General features: G+C 40.7%; 2 protein-coding genes across 16 annotated transcripts in view; one reads left to right on the top strand and one right to left on the bottom strand.

The window, feature by feature from the left end:
• Positions 1 to 18,915, top strand: part of fam131bb (family with sequence similarity 131 member Bb) — a 54,326-nt gene extending 35,411 nt beyond the window's left edge. For 7 of the 15 annotated variants that reach the window (XM_025911736.1, XM_013274621.3, XM_025911743.1 and 4 more), the window contains 8 exons: positions 2,325 to 2,362; positions 5,136 to 5,171; positions 5,549 to 5,651; positions 8,035 to 8,259; positions 8,375 to 8,515; positions 10,346 to 10,653; positions 11,520 to 11,786; positions 15,213 to 18,915. In XM_025911736.1, coding sequence (XP_025767521.1) covers positions 2,325 to 2,362; positions 5,136 to 5,171; positions 5,549 to 5,651; positions 8,035 to 8,259; positions 8,375 to 8,515; positions 10,346 to 10,653; positions 11,520 to 11,786; positions 15,213 to 15,428 — 1,334 coding nt within the window. In that variant the 3' untranslated portion in view covers positions 15,429 to 18,915. The remainder of the gene's footprint in view (positions 1 to 2,324; positions 2,363 to 5,135; positions 5,172 to 5,548; positions 5,652 to 8,034; positions 8,260 to 8,374; positions 8,516 to 10,345; positions 10,654 to 11,519; positions 11,787 to 15,212) is intronic. The other 8 variants (XM_025911744.1, XM_025911742.1, XM_025911739.1 and 5 more) reach the window with 4 other exon arrangements.
• A 1,798-nt stretch (positions 18,916 to 20,713) lies between these two features.
• The window catches only part of clcn1b (chloride channel, voltage-sensitive 1b), a 32,869-nt gene continuing 30,684 nt past the window's right edge, over positions 20,714 to 22,898 (bottom strand). The window contains exons 22-23 of the mRNA XM_005455415.4: positions 22,710 to 22,796; positions 20,714 to 22,424 (exon numbers count right to left, since the gene is read on the bottom strand). Of these exons, the coding sequence (XP_005455472.1) occupies positions 21,963 to 22,424; positions 22,710 to 22,796 (549 nt within the window). The 3' untranslated portion in view covers positions 20,714 to 21,962. The remainder of the gene's footprint in view (positions 22,425 to 22,709; positions 22,797 to 22,898) is intronic.

Below are 22,898 nucleotides of genomic sequence, written 5' to 3'. Positions count from 1 at the left end.
CAGCTTGAAAGAAAGGCAGCTGTGAAATGTAAAAGTGAGGTCACAGGTCAAATGTGACATGATATTTACATGAAAACTATAAAGTTATATTTAGAATCCACATATACCTGTTTCATTTCCTAAATGCTGTCAATACTAACAAAGGCGGTAGAATTTTAAGCATAGTTTTAAAAATGTTTGACCTTATTTGACCTTGAAGAAGAGGTCAGAGGTCCAAAGTAAGTGATATGACTATATGCCAGTAAGAAACAGTTTTAAATAACTCTATAGAGCATTGTTATCACTTTGACCTTCAGCGCAATCTATTGACCTTGAAGGAGAGGTCAGAGGTCAAATGTGATATGATAGTTTAAATCTTTATAAGGAACTTTCTGTATGTTTACAACACACACCACACTTGTTAGAACCATGGTTTCTAAGTTATGAGGCTTTTTGTTTATTTATGACCAACAAATCATTAAGTTGACCTTGAACACCTCGGTGGATGTAAACCAAATTTTAATGGATTGTTAACATGACCTCACTCTACACCCCTACAAAGTTTAATCAGGATTAGTTCAAAGCTTTTTGAGATATTGTGTTTACAGACTTAATGACACACATCCAGGCATGCACATGCTACCAAAAAGATAACCTGTGTTTCAGAAATAAGTATATGTTGTGGCTGGGCAGTATTTTTCTCAGCCATACTAACTTCCGGTAATAAAGGTGAAGAGCCACCTTCACCTTTATTGTAAAAGCTTTCTGTTTCTCTTCGTATCATTAATGGGGCTAATATTTACTATTTATATTTCCTTTTTTAATGCACTATTTGTCTTATGCGTGAATATCCATGTGGATTGAAAATGTTACTAACCGTGATTCACCCCAATGGGAACAGCTGGCTTGGTCACATCTCTTTGCGAGATTTCAATGTTATGGTGTCCGACACAGCACAGAGATTTAAGGCGTTGTCCTTCATTAAGGGCTAACGCCTTAATGAGGTTAGTTAGCCTACATAAGTGGAGCGTGCTGTGTTAGATTCAAGTGAAATGGCAGCATAGACTCAGTGCTGTTATTCTCCTTGATATTTATTAATATCCTTCCTTTAATCATCAACATAATACATCACCAAACATAAAGAAAGTATAGAATAGGTAAATAAATATATATGTATTTATAAATATATTCCTAAATCAGTTCTCAATTCAATTTCTTGGTTACAAACAGCCATTAAAACTTTTGATTATATAATTTTTTATATATAAAAATTATTGACTCTCCTCACTGGTGTAATTAAAGAATATTTAGACTGCCACTCATCAGTGCTGCGTGAGTAACATTGTATAGTTAGGTCTGATTGTGAGAGGTGATAGTTTGACTAACATAAATGCTTTTATAAAACTGTTTTCATTGCCATTTGTTTGTCTTTCTAAAAGTGGCGTCACTAGATTTTATTTGTTTGTTTTTTGTGTGGTGTGTGTGTTTGAATCTGCTGTGCAGTGAGCCTCTATTTGTTGACATTAGCAGATTGTATTTCTAAGGTGATTCTCGCCAGTTTTACACACTGCTGGTGCTGAGGAGCAGAAAAGGAAGAGACTTAAAGGTGATTGGATTTTCCAGGAAAATCTATCCAGATTCATTGAGATTGAAAAGGCTGAGAGGAATTCAGGGAAATGTCCAGATTTTTATGTGACATTAAAATCTGTTCACACATTTGCCAATAAGTGCTTAGTGGATAAAGATTGCTGTGTATTTTTAGGTACAAAACCTTTATTTGATTTATAAAGTATACATGCATTTTTAAATTGGGGGCATTGGGGTGATGCCGAAAATAGTAAACTTATTCATTTATTTGTTTTAGGCAATAATTCAGAACTTACAGCCTTTCCCAATAACACCCAACCTTTCTAAGAATACTGATGATGGATGCTAATAAATGGGTTGTATTGAGTCCCTCATGATGACACACATCATGGGTGTTTACTGTTTTTCTTATATATATTTGCTGTATGTATTTATTATAATTCAGGCGTGAAACTTGTGGTTTCATCTGAGTTATTGGTTTTCTTTTGGAGGTGGGTATTACTACTATTTTTATAAAAAGAAGAAAGTGTAAAAATGAATTGTTAATGTAGCAACTGGAAGAAATATTATAGGAATAAAGGCACAAAAGAGAAAAATATCTCCCTTGTAAGTTTTTAACCATGTCTTCATGAGCATTTTGTGGAAGCAGTTTTGTCACTGAATTTAATTAAGAATAAATATTAATGTTTCTTTCTCTTCTCCCCCCTTTTCCCTCTCTCTGTGTGCCTCTCTGTCTCTCTTGTTCAACACGTTCTCAGCGTCAGATGGCGTGCCAGTCCAAAAGGATGGGGAACAAGTAAGTCTTCAGTGATTCCTCCTGCTCATCCGTGTTGTTGACTTCCTCTGACAGTGAACTGTTTTCCACTCCACCTGAGGAACCAACATGGCCACACGATGAGCTATAGCGCCAGTGCTTATGCTAGTAGATTAGCGAAGTAGATCACGCCATGGCAATGTCAGTCGCTTCCGCTACACTTCCCTCGCCAAGATGGGGTGGTGTGGCTGGATGACTGAATAATCGCTGGTTTGGTTGGCTTATTGCTGTTGCTAGGATGTCTGAAGCTTGTTATAGCTGTCTGACAGAGTCACTCCTCAGTGCTGGTTCAAAGCAGAACGGCAGAGGCATCACTCCTCTCTTTCTCCAACTTCCTACACATCATTATTACTGTACATCTTCCTCTCCTCTCCTCTCCCGCTTGCATTACTGATCTCGTGCTCTAAAACTGAAGCCTCTGAGAAAGGACACAGGAGCAGGATCCATTTTGGACTAAAGTGTAGAGACCTTCACTTTTCCACCAAATGCACTGTGGACTGATTGCATCATTTATTTATGCGTCGTGCCCCAGAATGCCCCCGTGGTTCTGCAGAGAGGGGAAAAAAGACAGACACACACACACACACACACACACACACACACACACACACACACACACACACACTTTCTATACATATATATCAGTGTTGTCAGGGCTATTGGAAAAGAACATAGGGAAAGCTGCTCCAGGCAGCCCAGCTCTCTCCTCACACCCACTCCTGTGAATGGAGAGCGAGACAGAGACGACCAAAGAGCGAGTGAGGGAGGAAGTGGGAGCAAAGAATAGAATTACATGAGGAAGAGGCAGACATTGATTAACATAAAGCATCTAGATGTAGCTGAAAGAGATTATGAACACTACCCTGCTCATCACACTCTCATTATTATATTATCTTAACCTAGAATTGAATTACATAATCTTTACATTTTACTCTATTGACCACTGAAGATCATTAACAAAGTTTTGCAGTTTTTCGATAAAGTGCTTGAAGTGTATAGAATAAAGCACTAAAACGTGACTAGCAGAGCAGTCAGTAAGACTAAAAAAGAACTGTGTTTACATTTAACTTTCATTCATTTCTATAATTATTTAACATTACGCTGTTATTTTTAATGTAGCTACAAATTCAAATTCAAGTTTATTTACTTCGAGTTGAGCATATTTTACATTGTATTATTACTTTTTTTCTACTTTGACGTGTTGCAGTATGTGAAAATAGACGCTGAGAATATAATGAGGAGACATTACTAGAAGATAAATATATAGTATAGTGTTTTCTCTGGGACCCGTACCTGCAGTTACAAAAACGTGCAAAAAAGTACAAAATTTTACTTACTAAAATTTCCATAAAAGTCACTTTAATTGTTCATATTACTGAAAGAATAACAAGCATATTATGTTTGGAAGTGCATGGAGTTTTCTCCACATCACAAAACTGGTGCTGCACCTTTACCTCATGTAATTAGTAAGCCTGCTTGGGTGCAGACTCAGTATTGAGGGTACTCTTTATTCTACTTTTACTTAAGGATAGTTGGTTTGGAACAGGACTAAATGTGGTGGATCCTTCCCATCAACATGCAAACAGCATGACGGTGTAAGGGCCGGACTGGAATGACTTTCCCGAGTTTTAATTCCTCATTAAGTGGAGGTTTAAAAGAAACACAAAGCTACAGGCAGCAGGTAGTTAACTAAAAACAACTAGTCTAAACTGAAAATTCCACCTATCAGCACCTCTAAGTTTCACATCATATGTTGTTTGTTTAATCTGCATAAATGTGCAAAAAAAGGGCCACAGCTGTTTTTCTAATTACAGGCTATTTCTTCTCAGGTGAAACTCTGTTGAGTCTGCAGATTGACCAGAAAAAATAAGCTAATGACACAAATCTACGAAAAAAGGGATTTGAAGACTAATTAAGCATTTAAATGTTAATTAGTGAGTTTAAGAGGTGCTTTTAGGGAGACTTTGTGCCAGGCTACATGTTCCCAGGTTTATGCAAACTAGCTGCTGTCTGTAAAAGCATCACTGACCAGTAAGTGAAGGATCTTCAAACTTGTGCCACCAGTGCAGCTTGCATTGCATTTATCCAGAAGAAAGTAGACCTGGAGCTTTCTGACAGTCTTGACTGTCTGTCTGCAGCTTGTGTACATTGACAGTAAAGGGGACAAAATATCAGCTCAGCCAGTAGCACACCAGTGTACCCAGTGCAGTTAGTGTCAGTCCAGCTGATAGAGAGTGCTTATCCGCTTTGTTCTCAGCGTCTGCCTTCACCACAAGCACACATAAACACATAATGTCCCCTTCCTCCTGTTAGCCTCAGTCCCCTGTCTGTGTGCAGGATCAGATACAGTTCAACACACTATTGATATCTCGCTCTCGCAAACACACACAGTTTTCTGCTGGCTTTCAATGTTTCTGGCAGCACATGTAACCGAAGAGGAAATTCATTCATCCGTAGCGTATTCAGTCTGCTATACACAACTAAGCAAATATAAACTGATCCCTGTTTAATCCCCTCCCTTCTCCCTGTCATTCTGGCTCTTCACTTTCCTTGTTCCTGGAAAATCCTGTGTGTCTTATTTTCCTCTCCCTTCTCCTAATTTCTTCCTCCGCATGCCTGATGTGCAATCAACCCCTCCGCCCCTCCTCCTCCCCCACCCCCGATGCATGTCAATGTCCTCTCTGTCCTGTCACTCTCTTACTCTTTCCCGCTCCTTCTTTCCCCATCCCCCTCTCCTCCTATTTCTCTTCCTCAGCATGGACGTTCAGAATTTTCATGGGAAGGAATCAATGTAAGTGTTGTGGCATCATTCCTTCATCTACTACTTTTCTCTCCCTATCTATTTGTTGCTTTCGCGCGTTTTGATTTACGACACCCCCACCTCCTGAGCCGTACAGTCCGTCTTGCGGTTTATTATACTGGTGTGAGAAACCCTAGATTTATGTGATTTTTATTTTGTAGAATATCTCTTGAATCAAGATTTGGGAAATGCAAATTCTGTCTCTTGTATTAACCCAGCACCTCCATCACTTCTCCTCTCCACTCACCCCTCTGACACACACACTGTCATGACACACTGTCTCTGTGTGGCCTCTCACACCATCCATGCTGTCCTTTTCTCCACACTTTTCTCCCCCTCCTCCATTCCTCTCTCTTCTCTCCTTCTAGCTGTCTATGGAAGACACCACATCAATCCTGCCCCGGCTCAAGAGGAACTCAAACGCCTATGGCATCGGGGCTCTGGCTAAGTCTTCTCTGTCAGGTGTGTCAGGTGTGTGTCTGTGCTGTAACTGGTAAACGACCCCATGCTGGCTCTGTCCTCAGACGGGCCCTGGAGTCAGCATGGTACCCTAAATGGGTTCCCCTGTATCACTTCCTCTCCACGCTGTGATATCAGTCGTCAATGACTCCTCGTGAGTCATTGACGGAACAAATTCAGCTTCAAAAACAACACACACACAGGCATATATACACACACATACACACACACAAACACAGCTTGTTGCTCTAAGGAAAGGTGAGTGGGAAGTGTAGTTTTTTTTATGTTAAGTGGTTGTGAAATTGTGGTGTTCTAAGCAAGTATTAGTATGGATGTTTTGACTGTGCAAAGTGCCGTGTCGAACAGAGTTAGTGTAGTGAAGTGCTTTCTTTTAGTGCAGTGTTTTTTGGTTTCATCCAGCTGTTTTGTGTAGTGCAGTTTATTTGAGTGCAGTGAATTGTACTGCAGTACAGTGTAATGAAGTGCAGCTGCTATACCGTGTGCTGTGGTACTGATTTGTCCTATAATTTATTCATGAATCCCATCTTCATGTGCTACCATCAGAGAGAATCAGGCAGCCAGGGATTTACAGGACGTGTCATCATATGTTAGTCACGTGGAAATATGGAGCAGAGCTGTTAAACAGATATGAGTTTGTAGTGGCATGGCACCAGGAAATTAAATGTATGTTCAGCAGCTTTGAGTTTTCCGAAACGCAATAAAGAGAAAGAGAAGGGTTTTCTGTTTACCCGGCGCAGCTTAGCAGAGGTGTGAAGAAGCTATCATGTCAACAAGCCAACCTCTCATTATTCATGCCACACAGCCGCCTTACCCCAATTAACCTGCTCCATCCCATGATGCACCTTTGTCAGACAAGACACGTCTCCTGCCGTCTCCCCTCCATGTGATGTTAACAGTCTCATTAAACACGCGAATGTCACCTCCACAACCCTTTTTCATTTCTCTGAGCTTATAATCCGTGCTCATGAAGACCCTCTTTTAACTACAGGCTTTTGAATAGTAGGATTTGGCTGATAATGTTTTCCTTACGAACAGTTATTAATTTAAGATATTCAATATTTGAATAAGATGAGCAGCTATGTCTCAAACATCCCAGAGGCGTTTGGGTGTTTTCTTTACTTTTTAAACAGGGGCCTATTGTGGTTTTCCTTGTTTATTTGTCTATAGATAAACGTATAGATTGTTATTCACTAGAAAGGACTAAAGCCCCAGATGCGAATGAAAAATGTTTGTTAATAATGAAGCAACGAGCTATGCCACAGGCTCGCTGAGGCGGTGGCTCCCCTGATACCTTTGAGAGAAGCTTACAAGCAGAGAAAAAGTGATGACGGGCCAAATAGGCTAGAAAAGGAACTGTTGTGGGTGTGGTCCTGCTCCTGAACTTTAGATAAATTATCTTGAATGGGCTTATATACTGTTACAGTTCTGGATGCTAATATTGAATATGGTTAAAGTTTTAAATAATGAGGTCAGCGTGTGTGAAAGTAATCCCAGCAGGCCAAAAGCTCAGGCTTCACATTGCTCTAATCGCTCACTTTCAGATCACTTCAGACACGTCAGTGAATGCGGATATCCTTAATATGGTTATCTCAGGCACACAGCTCTGGCTGTGAGCACATGAGCTCCACCACCTGCTGTTCAAACCTTTTGTTTGCAAAGGGCAGCCAATCAAAAGAAAGCTGGCTCACAGGTAAGGTGGATTTAAAGGGAGACAAAGTAAAGCTGTATGTGATGAACATAGAGGCTAAACCAAGGCACAGTGTAAGATGAGAGAGTTTTATTTTGATCCCGAGTCATTTAAAGCTACTCCAGTAAAGTCCAAGAATTAAAAAGTGAGTTAATAATGAGCCTAATAGGTCCTCTTTAACATCAAAACAAATATATAAAATGCATCAGGCGCTTTTATTGCAAATGATCCTTAAAAATGGGAATGGTATGCTATACTTAAACTCGTTCTGGTTAATCATGTGAGGTAAAGCCAATTTCAGACACAACAACTCCAACACTGAAAGGTTTATTATTTATATGACAGCTGCTTAATCAATTTATCAGTCGAACCGTGCCGGATATCCATATTTCCATGAGCCATCACATCGTAGCATCATACCTTCCTCCACCCAAAACCACCCAAAACCAATGCACACTTGATAATAACGAATCTATCTTATGTCTCTCCCTTCCTCTTTTGTTTTTTCCCCCATTTCTTCCCCATCTGCCGGTTCATTCTCTACTCTTTCCCTCAACTCATCTAATCACCTCTCTCTAAACCTCTGATCTTTTCATTTCTCCTCTTACTTCCACCCATTTTGTTTAAATTGGCCACCCTCCCTCCTCCTTCTGCTCCTTCCTTGTCTGGGTCTTTCTCCTAAAACAGGTGTCACACGCACAATGAAGGAAAGAGTGACCAAACCCACAGCCATGGCCCAGGGTCGTGTCGCTCACATGATTGAATGGCAAAACTGGGGCATGCAGACGGTGGGTGCGGGGAGCGTCCTGCAGTCCCGCATCACTACCCAGGAGCGAGAAAAGGAGCGGCGGCTGGAGAATGACGCCTACAGTGACCTCAGTGATGGGGAGAAAGAGGCTCGCTTTGCAGCAGGTCGGTTGGATGAGGACAAGAGTTTCACACCCTATTAACTGTCATCAGCCACTTGAGTGGTACTGCAGGTCTTAGTAACAGTTATCCTGACTTGCCCTCTGAATTCTCACCTCAGGCATCCTGCAGCAGTTTGCAATCTCAGAGGCAACGCTCCTGGCGTGGTCATCAATGGATGGTGAGACTCCGCAGTCAGGATCAAACCAGGGCAGCGTGGCTCACCTCAGTGAAGTCAACCAGGAGAGCATCACCAGTCGAGGTAAAGGACTACAAATATGTCTGAGGCTAAAAGTCCAGCTAACTGCTGTGGGTGAAACACACCCACAGCATTTAGAGGCTGGAAAGCGGCAAATCAATTTTAAGCAGAATAGTTAGAGTATCGTGTGTCAGCGTCTCGTCTCTCTAGACCAGGGATGTCAAACTCACTTCAGGTTGTAGCCAACGGACAGCATGCTCTGATCGTAGGTTGCTTGGACAAGTGAATGGCTTTCTGTAAGCGTAAGCAAGTTTAATCACACAAACAATGCACTTCTTTCTTTACGTGACAAGAAAGTGCAGCTTTGGCCATAAACTGCAAGAAATAACTTGGTAAATGTAGAGAAAATGTTCTGTTAGCTCATTGTGCAGGCTGTCCTGTAATTATAAAGCAGAAAATTTTTGTTAATTGACTGAATGTCCTCTTTTTGTTTTCTTGGGCTTTTTTGTTTTGTTTTTTTTTTAATAATGAACCCACTATAAAAGTCATACATTTCTATAGTAGATGGTGTAAAAACAGGAACTTTCTGTCATTTAACGATTTACCTATTACTTATTTACTTGTGTATTTTAAACCAGTAGGAAAAGCTGTAAAACTTATGAAAACACAGAAGTCTGGAATTTATGCCAATCTTCCACTTTCCAGAACTGTCCAGTGGACCAGATTGGAGACTTTAGCAGGCCACTTCTGGCCCCCAGACCTTATTCTAAGGAGCTCGGAAAGAAAAGCGTCTGGACTTTAGATGTGGATGGACCATTAGCAGTCCATCTGCATCTAAAGGACAAAGGTCACTCCTTTGAGGATGCCAACGTTCACATTTTGGACAGAGAAGACAGTTTGGTTTGAAAGAGGAGTGAAAGAAGCCATCTATGTCCACTGTGAACGACCATCTTTGAACAGAGGTGGTGGTTTACGACACCAACTGAGATCCCTTCCCAGACGCCTTAACGCTCACTCACATCCTGGGCCTTCTGACCTCAGGAAATTGCATGATAGGGTGGGGCCAGGTTTCGCAATGAGTTCACCCGAAACCTTGGCTGATTGTGACCTACACCCGTTTCACGCTTTTCTTTCCAAGCTCCTTAGACTACGAAGACCTGGATAACTGAGAACCTTCACAGACCCCAAACCCTATGTTTGACACCCCTGCTCTAGACTTTAGGCCATTTCAGTTTCCAGCATGAACTGTTGGAAGGTAAACCCAGACACTGTATCAATATGAACAGTGATTTTGGATATTTGCAGTTTACTGCATTGTTGCCTTAGCGCAGAATTCTGAATGCAGAAAATTAGAGTAAGTGCTTTGCTGATTTAAAATAGACTTTCTTAACTGCACACTGAATGCATTAGTCTTAACTGATCCCATCGTTTTTAAGTCAGACACTTAGCAAAATATGTGGCTGTGAGCCCAGTTTATAGCCCTCCAACTTTGAGCAAGAAACACTGGAGGCAATCAAAGGTCTGTCTGCACTATACAGTTTGACAAAATGATGACTCAACAATGCGAGGTGTGCCAGTGTTCAACTCTGTTCTGTTCATACTGGAGAGTTTCTGTCATAACATTTTCACCCAGTGTGGAAAGATTTCAGCTGAGTTTTTTTCAGAGTAGGTAACAGCCACATTTATCTCAACAGCTATTAGCTTCAACTGTTGGTCAATTAAAGTTGTGATTTCAAGAGGTTAAGAAATTGCTTATTTTTTTTCCAAATCCAGCGAATTTGAAAAGTGGGATTTTTTTGTAAAAATCATAAAACACAGTGTTCCTGCATCCATCTGCTGCCCCCATTTTGAAGAGTACTAACAGCAGCTGCCACATTTTTTTATTTCCTGCAGATCAGATATTGCACCACTCCTCAGCGGAGGTGTGGCCTCACACATACGTCTCCCAGGGCCACTACTGCCTCTCCTCTTCTGACGCTTGGGAGCCCATCAACAATGATCCCTCCGGCGTGGCGTCTCCCCCTGCTGGCTCCTACGTTATGGGTACGGAGGGCTACGATGGGCAGGCGGCAGCTCACTTCCTGTCTCAGCAACAACAGCAACAGTTCACTCTCCAACAGAGTCAACTACAACAGCTGCAGCAGATCCAACAGTTTCAGCACTACCAGCAACAGCAGCTTCTGCAGTATCAGCAACAGCAGGTGATTGATCGAGAGTGCCGCCATCAGGGTTTTAATCCAGATGAGACACTACATGTTGCTGCTATTGCATAAGGCTTTAGTATCAGAGATGGTTGTTATAAAATACTGTCTGGTAAAATAAATTTATTAACATGTTATTTTATGTATTTGTTCACTTTTTTATAGGCACAAGTACAGCACATGAACAAACCCACACATCACAGCATTTATAGCCTAAAACAGTTGGGCTTTTACTCAGAACATGTTCTCAGAAAACTCTTACCTCCTGGGTGTCATGCTGAGTCTGAAATTCACTCTTGACTGCGGAAATAGAAATTCAACAAAATAATCTTAACTCAGGATTTTTCTATCTAATGATCTCCTTTTATTTGTTTTTGTTTTTACATTACTTCATAAAAAAGATTTTAGCCTAAGCAATGACTCAACTGCATCTGATGTGAACGCTGACACACCTCACACTATTGAGTCATCACTCTCAATATGACATTTTCCCAAAAGAAGCATCCAAATCATTTTTAAACAAAAATGTAAAAAAAAGGATTCCATGGATGAGGAATTAATGAAGACTGATCTACCGCAGGTAAACTCATACCTACACCCCATTAGCTTTGTCAGTACTTATTCGACATGCATCTTTCAGCCAAAATAAATAAAAAACCTTGTTTTCTTATACTGTACAAAAAGATCTGCATATCACCTCTGTTGCCCAAGGAAAACAAAGTCAGCTTACTGCATACTGACATGGGGAGCATGTCATGAAACATTAAAGCTGGCAAACAAGTAGCAAACGACTGACAGATCTTTTGTCTTTCAGTCACTGCTCAATCCTCACATTTTACTGATTAGTCTTTTCTGTGTGTTTCAAGTCTCTGGAGCACAGGCTACACAGTGCCAACCACTCTTTGCAAGCAACACCCAACAGCACCATCCACAGTCTGGTTCATCAAATTCACCCTCCGCTGGTTGATCTGTGGAACACGGGGCAGATGGAAGCCTATCAGGCAGAAGCCGGTGGGTACATGGGTGTGGCGGCGGCAGTGGAGCCAAGCCTGTGCGTTCCCACTGGTGAAGAGATGGTAGGAACGGAACACTCCCCGCTACTGGAGCAGCAGGAGGAGGAGGAGGAGGTCAAGGTGAGTTGAACATGGGGTTGCATTACATAAAATTATCTCTTCAGTGATTAATATTTGATTTTGTAGCTTTCTAAGTGAGTTCTCAGAGACACCAGACTGGAGGTTTAGCTCTGCTTACTGCAACCTGTGTGTCATTTCTGTTTTAAATCTGCAGACTGTTCTTAAGGTTTTATCTCGAATCGTTTAATCATAAGATTGCTACACGTCCATAAACTGAAACCAATCTAAGATCAATTTTTCAATAGAGGGGATACTGATTGACATTTTTGATAAAAATTGTCTGCCAGTACTTTAGTTCAGTTCAGTTTTATTTGTACGTATAGCACAAAATCACAACAACATTCACCTGAAGTTACTTTATATTATAAGCTAAAAAACCTACAACAACATAAGAAACCCCAACGATTAGACGACCCCCTTTGAGCAATCACTTGGCAACATTGGAAAGGAAAAACTCCCTTTTGACAGGAAGAAACCTCCGGGTGTATGTGCATTTTTGTTAGAAGGATTAACACCATCACATCCAGAGGATCCTGGATTAGGATTTACTGGTTGGATGGGGCTTTCCCGTGTGCAATTTGCATGTCCTCCCTGCACCCATGTGGGTTCTATATTGGTACTCTGGCCACAGTGCACAGACGTCCATATTAAGTTAATTGGTGAAATAGGTGTGAATGCTTATCTGTCTCTCTGTGTTAGCCGTGCGACAAAATTGGCAACCTGAGCAGTTGTACCCTACCTTGCTATAGGCTCCAGCCTCTTGACCCCTGAATTAGATAAGTGGAATAAACTGAATGCATGGATGGATTTTTTAGCTTTTGACCTGCCGAAGACATATACTTTTACAACATTTCCATTATGTATACTGAATTGATGGCGACATTAACTGATGTTAAAAATATTGGATTTGTGGCCTCAATAGATAAAGTTGGGAATGGAAGAATTTGAATAGATTAGATAGCAGAAATGTCAGGAAACAAGAGGAGGGAGAGTTGAGAACCACAGTTGTGGCAGGCCTCCAAACGTCAGTTATTTTGGGGATAAATTATGTAAAAGGTGTGAAGCAAAAGGGACTGCTATGAAAGTTTTCATGAAAATTGCAGGGAGCAACCTTATTAATGCACAAAACGATCAGTCGCCTATATATCTAATTCATGAAGTCCTCATCTTCAGGTTGATTTAGCTGTGCAGCTCAAGAAGGCAACACTTTTTAGCAGCTGAGCTCTTGTTGGCATTCCATCATCGAATAAGCAGATGGGCTTATGATGGGCTGCTCTTCCTTATGACAAAAACCCTAATTACAATTATTTTGGTCCATATAGAATGGTAAATGGACTGAATGGTGAATGGTACTTATGTAGCACTTATCTGTTCTAACTGAGCACTCAAAGCATTTTATACTACGAGCCTCATTCACCCAATCACATACACATTCATACAAATCTACACCTCAGCGGTTTTATCTAACATTCACACACACACGCACAAACTCTGATGGATGCGTCGTGATCTTCTGATTGGTCGACAGCTTGCACTACATCCTCAGCCACAGCTGCCCCTATAAAACACAATCATATAACACAATAATTGTTTTATCCCAATTGGATATACTGAATATAATTTTTGACTTTCACAACCTACAGTGGTATCACGGTAGCGCAAAAGCTTTAGGAAAAGATTAATTGGCTTTTCCACCCATGTCAACAAACATGCTAATATTTCTACCTTTCTATCTGAGCCAGTGACTAGTAAGCTTGTTCCTGCTTGTTTATGTCACAACATAACTGAAATTATACTGAGAGAAATGGGGGGAAAAGGGGAAAAAACAGTAACAGCCACTAAAAACTGACTATTATGTATCCCATTAGTGTTTAATTATAGTGCAGAGAGGCTGATGGGTTGGTCATTCGATTTCTGACTACATTTAAGAGTCCTTGAGCAAAACACTGAACCCCAAGTCACTTCAGAATGTCTGTGTGAATGATAAGGACTGCAAAGAGCTCTACAGACACAGCTAAGGTTAAAAGACATGCTAAATGGAGGCCATTTACCATTTAAAAATGAATTATTTGGACTTTGGAAACCTTGTCTTTAAACCAGCATTGACTTGAGGTCTGCAGAGGAAGATTATGCATTGCAAGCTTCAAAACAGCTTGACAGTGGGCCTTGAGTTGAGATTGTCTTGACAAAGTCTGTGTACTTTGATGCGTCATGCTGATCTTTATATTTGCCAATCAGTCTGTTAGCTGATACAGTAGGAGAAATCATTATTTGATCCTCTCCTGCATTTGTTAGTTTGCTTACTTACAAAGAAATGAACAGCCTCTAATTATGATGGCAGTTTCATTTTAATGGAGAAACCCTCGTTGGCAAGCACAGCGCTAAGACATTTCTTGTAGTTGGTCACTAGATTTGTACACATCTCAGGCTGGATTTTGGCCCACTCATCTTTACAGAAACTCTTTAATTCCTTGCCCATTGGCAACTTGAACCTTCAGCTCCTTCCACAGATTTTCTACAGGACTGAGATCTGGAAACTGGCTTTGGCTCAGTGTTTCCCTTCTTCACAAACAGCGGGTTGAGTTGATACCAAAGGTTTTGGTTTCATTGGACCACACTGTCACTGTTCAGTGGAAAACCCAAGACCGATCTTTACATGTGAGTTCTTGAGCAGGGGGGACCTCATGGCGTAGTGTGTTATCAGTGGTTTTCTTGGGGACTGTGGTCCCAACTGCCTTCAGATCAGTAATAAGCTCCACCTGTGTAGTTTTAGGCTGATCCACCACCTTTCTCATAATCATCCTCACCACATGAGGCAAGATCTTACAAGTGAAGCTCCAGACAGAGGGCAATTGATGGTCATTTTATATTTCTTCCATTAGCAAATAGTTGGACCAAGAGTTGTCACCTTCTCACCAGGCTTCTTGCTGATGGTCTGGTAGTATATTCCAGCTTTGTGCAGGTCAATAATCTTGTCCATGACATCCTTTGACAACTCTTTGGTCTTTTCATGGTGGCGGAGAGGCTGAAAAGAAAGAAATGGACTCTGTGGACAAGTGTGATTTATTCACATAATTGAGATCAAGGGTCTCTGTTATTGGTTGCTTGGTTGACTGGTTGATTGATTGGTTGAATGATTATACCTATCTTACTATACTTACTTCACTCAATGCTATGCAAATCAATTTATAACTTTTATATAATGTGTTTCATTTCCTGGATTTTGGGGTGATATTCCATTAAAATGAAAATCTCATGAAAATCTGAGACTGTTCATTTCTTTGTAAGTCACCAAACCTACAAATTCAGCAGGGGATCAAATATTTATTTTCGCTACTGCAGAGGAAAGTAGGTAAAAATCTATCTACATACATAAGTTAGTCATCGAGTTGACCTTGTGTGTTTCACTCTTTCTGCCCTGATCAGGAAGAAGATGTGGCACTGTGCATGGAGCAAGAGTCGGCCACATTGACTCCACCCACACAACAAGGGGATGCCTCTGGTGGCAGCAGTCCGGGGCAGCTTCCAGCAGAGCCAATCACAGAGCGGAAGTTGTCTGATGTCACTTCTGGTCTCATTCAGACACTAGAGGAGAAGGAAGAGCCAGAAGAGGGGCCTCCTGCTTCTGTGGCAGCCAACTGAGTTTGTGGCAGCCAAGAGACAAATGAAAAACTGACTGGGGAGTCAGCAAGAAATGAGCATAATAACACAATATATATCTATTACTCTGTTCCTTTTCAGGTATCGAAACCACAACTTTTTTGGTTGCAAGATCATTTCTTCAAAATGGTGAGAAACAGATTTGATAGTGGACTCCCAATAAGACTAGAGCCGATGCAACAATGGACACCTGTTTCTTTGCAAGCCTTACATCCCAAAGGTAACTGAAGAAAAGAGAGATGAAGGCAGAAGAGAAGCACCAACCGAGTGAATTATATCCACTGGGAAATCGCACTGAGACAAAAAGGAGGGGAATGAAAACATGCATGCTTTTTATGAAGACAAGCAACTCGACCCTGTCATCATCTAATAATGATAATGAAAATCTAAAGTAATAAAAAAAACAATAATTTTGTAATAAAAGAAACAAAAAAAAGAACAACAATCTATGTATAAGTGTATGATAAGATATGAAATTTCCAGTGGGAGAACTACTCTGTTTACAGCTGTTATTCAACACATAAGATAGAGTTTAGTCAAATTTATTTCCCCATTGCATCAAACACATACATTATACTTTACATCTGGCAACCCAAGCACTTTCACAGATGATTGAAGTAGGCTCAGAAAATCTCAGCATTTCAGTGAAATGCAGTTTTCCCCGAGGCACAATCCAGGGACAGGCCCGTCCTGCTGACTGGACACCCAAAAACCCTGCACAGATAAGGATTGTACTGTAAGATAGCGTGCTTCCTACTCTGTCTCTCTGTATGCATGTTTCTTCAGAGTACTATGGAGTACCTGTACTATACAGCACTGTATAGACTTTGCACTGAACCATAGTATCCCAGGTGTGGCCACAGTGGCCCTGCAGTGGGCCTGCGGTGGGCTTGAGCGGTGGCTTTCATGACTGAGAAATAAACACAGAGCTGCATATGTGAATCTCTTTTGCACTGATGCAATCCCAACAGATCAGAGGTTCCCTTTGGACTGTTGAGGTTACCCAGTTCCCGCTCTGAAAGCTTTCACCGACAACCAAAACCGAGCCACTTGACAACGCGAACCCTCAGCTGCTTTTTTTTTTTTTTCCATTGACGTAATCGCGATGAATAAAGGATGATAACCACTATTTTGAATGTACTGGAAGACAGACAGCAGTACACGAGCGCTGCTTTGATGCCTCCTCCGTGGTCCACATGAGAGAGAAGGGAGCGCTGTTCTTATGAAACAAAAACAAGTGGGGGAGTCTTTCAACCATGTTGGAAAGTGGATTCACTGCTGGCTCACCAAGACCACAACAACACACACACACACAGAGATATGAATATCTAAATTGTAACCAGCAATAGGCAGACGAGACACTGGCTTCCCAGATCAGTGTCAGCTCTGTCACAGATATGTAAATATTCTGAGTATATAAAGAAATTGCCTCTCGCTCACAATCACAACTGTTCTATTACAGTATGATTTCTTTATTTTTGTACACCTCTTGGGTCCCACCTTATTTTGGGGATTGCTCTCTGACTCACAGCTTAGCCTAGCACAGTTTAGTTTTTTCTTCTTCTGTGTGCAACAACACAAAGACAAAATCGGAGGAAATGGGAGGGATGTTGTGTTTTAAGTTGAGTGACCGAATCAAACTGAAGGGCGTTCAACCTGCTGAGACCATTGGCGGTGGAAATAGTTTGGCGACAGCGACAGGAGGTTGCCACTCAGTCAGCCAATCAGGGAATAGAGCGGACGATTAGGACTGAACACTGGAGCTGAAAAGATCGGTGTCTTCCTGCTCATCGTTCTTACTGTGAAGCAGCTGCCTGGAGCGTGATAGCGATTATGACAATGTTTGGCAAGCATGGTTTATTTTTTGTGGATTTTTCTTTTTCTTTCACTGGAGGACGGACGGTGTTTGCTAGCGAGAGTGGAGTTAAACAGCGGCGGTGAACAAAGTGGACTTTCCGTGCATGGCTCACTGACAAAACTTTCCGACACTACAAAACCACTGTTTTCTCTGTTGGAGGAGCACCTTTTCCTCTCACTTTGATGATTGTTTGAGAAACTTTTAAGATGATAAAATATATGGTTTATTGACTTGAATGAATTTATTTATTGATTGCTTCTTTATGCAATGTTGGGGACAATGTTTATTTTTCTACTGACCTGCTGAATTCCCTCCCGGTATAAGTTAGAGTAGGTGTCACGGCTGTAAAGCACTCTCGTTTTGTCTGGTTTTGAGCACTTTAAGCCAAGAAGAGGTACGAGATGGAGCAGTTCGGCAGCTCACTGTTTTTAAAAGCTTCAAGAATTTCAGTAGTGGCAGGTCACAAAAACAACTTCAAGAGGGCTCAAAACTGCAAACAGAATGTCTTTACACAATGGCAAATATTAATTTATTTATTGAACAATTACTTGGTGGGGAGGAAAAATGTGACATCTTGTACAGAGTATAATTTCATGTGGGTACCAACCCTTCTGGGAGCAGTATCTTTTTTTTTATGAGTCAGATGACATAATGTGGTGGAAAGACCAATGCTTTATATATATTTTTTTGACCATCGCAGCTTATTTGGGCTTGACTGTTTGCTAATAAGCTACATCACAAGGAAACATGCATGAACTCCATTACAGACACTGCTTCACTTTGGGTTATTTTTATTTATTTATTTATCTATTTATTTATTTTGTGTTGTTGCTTTCTTTCTTTTTTCTTTTTTAATTAAATCTCAATGAATGAATAAACAAATAATAAGAAGCCAAAAATATTTCTGTGGATGTTAAGGTTTACTGATCACATCTTTGTTAACCTACTGGTTTGCAGTTGAGTCACTCTTTTTGTATTTCTACTGCCATCTTCCAGTTACAGTTACAACTTGTCTGCAGGCATGATGCTCAAAATCTGCTTCTGGTCCTCGGCCTTGCTCCTTCTCTTCCTTTCCGTCTATCTCTTTGTATCTGCTCTGTATATTTGTGTCTGTCTGTATGTCTGTCTGTGTACAGTAAGATGTCCACTGTCTTGTTGGAAAAATCACTGCCAAAAAAAAGAAAAGAAAACCAGAAAAATAACTTGACGTTTTCACATCAGTCATAGGGAATTTGATAATTATAATCTGGAAGTGTGTGGCAAAAAAAGTAACTGCTGTATAAAACGCTGTATAAAATTGGATGGCTTCTGTAAAAGTCTGCATAAAATTGGATTTGTTTGAAATGAGGCAGTGTGACTGGTGATACCAGTGAGCACTTATAACACTCCCACCTATGCATGCTTGTTGGATGGCTGTCACAGGATGGTTCTTCCGTGCTCCCCCCACTCTCTCTCTCTTCTGTCAACTCTCCGTTTCTTCCCGTTTCTCTTCCTTTCCCCTCTTTTTCCTGCACGACCAAACTTCCTATTCACCCTCCGGCTCCTTTTACCTGTCTCCTCTTCTTTTCCTCTGGTGGAGAAAGAGCAAATAAACAAAACCAACAAATGGCATTTCTTGTGCACACGTGTGGTTATGTTTTCACAGGTTGGAAATAATTAGATTCTCACATGTTCACCTCCTTTCTCTCAAGAGCTTAGTGATATGTTTTGGGCTTTTTTTTCCTTTTCCTTTTTCTTTTTTGGGCTGACAGTGGGTGTCTGCGACCATGTGCTTGACAGACAAAAACAGCAGTCACAAGGAGCTGGCAGCAGAGTAATCCAGCCTGTCATGCTTTTCCAAAAGCATCCCTCTCCAGTCCTTATCAGGGACTTTTATGCCAGGAGAATATTAACACAGCCAGGCCTCCTCCATAGGGACTAACTGCTGATTTGTTCAAGCTCACATAGGAATCAGAGCCTGAAACACACTGCTGACCTTCACAGCACAGAAATGTTTATATGCATGCAGACGCTCTCTTTTTAGACTTTTTTTTATTACCCTCACTCCTTTTCTTGACCTAGTATATCTCAACAATCACAAGACTAATTTGTACAAACATTAATGCTCCTCAGTGGATAAATAAGTGTGTTCCACTTAAGCTTTACTTTTACTGAATGTGGAGTATTTAAAAAATATGAACTACACTTATATCATGTATAGATGCAATATATACTCTATAGATACATGTTGTAATTTTCAACAACTTATTATACTTTGGGTTGTTTAATCTGTGATCTATACATCTTGCAGTAATTATTTAGTTGATAACTACATTATGGAACCCAGAAAGTCCAAACTAAAGCTCAACACTACTCTCTAGAGAGGGCTTAAAACTGGTTTGAAAACTGTGAGCGCCTTAAGAAGTTGCTCTGCAGATTTTTTTGTGTTCCCGGTGTTAAACATGAAGTCATGGGAGTGACATACAACAAGACAGTTACAGATCTTTTCCAAAAATAGCCAAAATGTCAATAAGATGGCCAACCTTTTCTCAGATCCTGCAGATTAAAAAGTCTTTCAGATTTGAGAAAAGTGTCTGTGGTGATAAAATTGTTCGTTTAAAAAAAATTGTGGGTTCAGCAGCAGGTTAGAGAGAAACTCTCCCCCGCTCCCACTAAATCTGTCCACTCCAGCTCTCAAGTTTCTGTCTATTTACCTTATAATTGTGATAATTATTAATACTATCCCTCTTTGGCTTTTTTGTGACAAAAAAATTGCATTGCTTTACAATAATTGCGTCAAACGACAGATCAGCACTATGAGATAATGTAGAAATGGAGTAATAAAGGTGAGTACAACCGTGCTAAAGGACACTACTTCAGTAACAGCACGCTGTTGCTCTCTGCTGCTGACGTTTTCCTAATGTTGGCATGCTAACAGACTAAACTAAAGCTAGCTCAGGCTAAACTTGAAGGTGATAATGTTACTGAAACCATCTGAGTACAGTCTCTTCAAATAAACCTGATAAATATAGAAGATTTCTCTTTATAATTAAAAATGGATTTGCAGTTAGCTGGATACAGTTTTATTTGTTTTATTAGTTGTTTTATCTTCTCCTGGGTAAGCTGATACAGGACTAAGTAAACTGGGGGTGCTGCAAAATTGCTGTTTCACACCATAAAATCAAATCAATCATTCTCCAAACTTTTGTTTTCCATCTGCTAATTTTAACCATCTATAAAAACATTTCCTTTTTAATGTGTTAAATATTTCTACAGTGACACAGAGTGACAAAACCCACATTTTCAGCATTTGGTCTCAATCCAGAAACAAATTAAAATATATTTATTTTAGCATTTAGCTGGAAGCATTGCTGCATCCAGCCTCACTGAGAAAGATATTTAACTGCAGTAAAGAATTCAAATAAGTTAGTGGACAAATATAGTATTTATTATTTTTCTAAAAATTACAAACCAGTAATAATGATTTAGATTCACGATACAGAAAATACATAATAAACATAAGTTATAATTTTAAATTAACCTCAATCAGTAAACTTTAAATGTGTGATCTCTTTGACCCATCAGTCAAATTAATTAAGTCTTAATCACTATATTATTTCATTATAATACAATTCATTACTGTTAGTTACCCTACAGGTACTTAAAGGTATAATATGCAGGATTTTCCTAAAACAGTAAACTCTCACAGTTTTCCTTTACTGGTGTATTTATCTGCACAGACTGACTTCATATATTCAGTTTTTCCTGTTTTCTGTACATTCCTGGGTTGCAAGCACTGGGCACTGAGTGTGTAGCCCCCAGCTAATAACAACAGGAGGATGGGATTACATCACTGCCTCTATTTCTTTCCTCGTAAATATTATAAAAGAGCTGTTATGATGCTAGTTTTCATTGCATGTTTTCATTACACCAATATCCTAAGAAAGAAATTTTAATAATTATACTGGAATAACTACTACTGACTGGCACTCATGTTTTTATGGTTTCCAGTGTCACACACTGGGTAGGAGCTACCTAAAAACTACAGAAAGTATTAATGCAATGTTATCTGGTAATGTTATCATACGTGTTATAGTCATTGTCAATACCAGTATATAGCCTAGAGCCACGCCTAATTCACACTAAATTAAGAAATGCAGCACCTTCCCTGCTGACTTGTGTGATTTCTGCTTCAGAACTCAATCATTGTAAAACAATTAGGAAATTATGCTTCATTGCTTTTTTCTTGCTAAAGCTGTTCCCGCCATCCTCATTCTCAAGGCCAAGTTTAGAATAACTGACCATTGCTGCATATTATACCTTTAATGACATTAACAGATCTTAATACATGTGATAATCAGCTGTTTTCAGCATTTCAGAGATATGCTTGGAAGGTTGAATTTCATTGAAACGGTTGTCAGCAGTTCAGAAGACACGGGAAAGCACCTGAGATTTTAAAGAGTGAAAAAGTGAAACTATCATAAGAATAGAAAAAAATATCCTGTACTAAAAGTTTCTTGAGCTTTTTGTGCACCAGTTCCTCCTGCCCACCGAGAGCTGAATGTCTGTGACAGCCGCAGGTCGCTTTGACTCTTCCATCTAAACTGCAGCTTTGTCTTTTCGGAAAAGGAGTGACATTAAAAGAAGGTAAAAGTTTTTCTTCTTGAAAGCCACTTCTCCTAAATGGGCTCGTCAGACTCCTCACTCTCCCTCTCCTCCTGCAGGGAGGACAGTGTGAGGACAGGGCTGGTGGCTGACATGGGAGAGGTAGGGGGTGACGGCGAGGTAGAGGAGGAGGTGGAGGGGGATGCTGCCTCCTGAGCAGGGCCTTCGGCCCCTCTTGCAGAGGTGGAGCTGCTGCTGCTGCTGCTCTCCGTGGTGCTGAGGGAAGAGGGAGCAACGTCACACCCAGGAGCTCCTCTTGAAGGCTTCCCTCGGGAATCGTCTTTGGATTCCCTCCTCACCAGCTCCCCTTCCCTTCTGCTACCCTCCCCCCACAGCTCTCTGTCCCGTGTTGGCGAGGAAGTGGTGGATGAGGGAGGCTGGTGCTTTTTGGCTTTCCTACTGGTGTCTCTGAAACTGGCCAGAGGGGGACGAAGCCTCACCCCGCTCCGAGTTGAGCCCTCTATGGCTTTCTGCAACTGTTACAAGAGTGAAAGAGGTTTAAACATCCACAGAAGCAAAAAAACCCCAAACATACCACGAAGCAGAGCAACAACATAAGATCATTAAAGTGAACATCCAGCGAGATGAGTTGTGAGGGCGGTTAGTGGAATAACTGCATGAATCAGAGCGTAAAGAATGATGCACGCGGTGACAGAACAGCTCACAGCTCGTCATGCCTCATTACCGGATCAAACCCAGAGAGGTGACAAAAAAACAAGCCGATAAATTAAAACAAAATGAAAAGCAAAAAGTGACTTTACCTCTTTCAGTGCCACAACACCCACCAGCTTACCAATGCTGGTGACATAGGCGTGACTGAGACCCAGCAGGGAGAACAGAGTGTGGGTCTGAGTAATGAGAGAGAGGACACGATCCAGTCAGTGTTAGATGTGCTGTACTGTGACAGTGTTCTGCTTGCATGACTGCACGGTTTCTCATAAGCAATTTTT

The sequence above is a fragment of the Oreochromis niloticus genome, linkage group LG11 (genome assembly GCF_001858045.2).
Source record: "Oreochromis niloticus isolate F11D_XX linkage group LG11, O_niloticus_UMD_NMBU, whole genome shotgun sequence".
Lineage (NCBI taxonomy): Eukaryota > Metazoa > Chordata > Actinopteri > Cichliformes > Cichlidae > Oreochromis > Oreochromis niloticus.
Note: the sequence above shows the minus strand (reverse complement) of the source record. Positions and strands in the feature narration are given on the sequence as shown.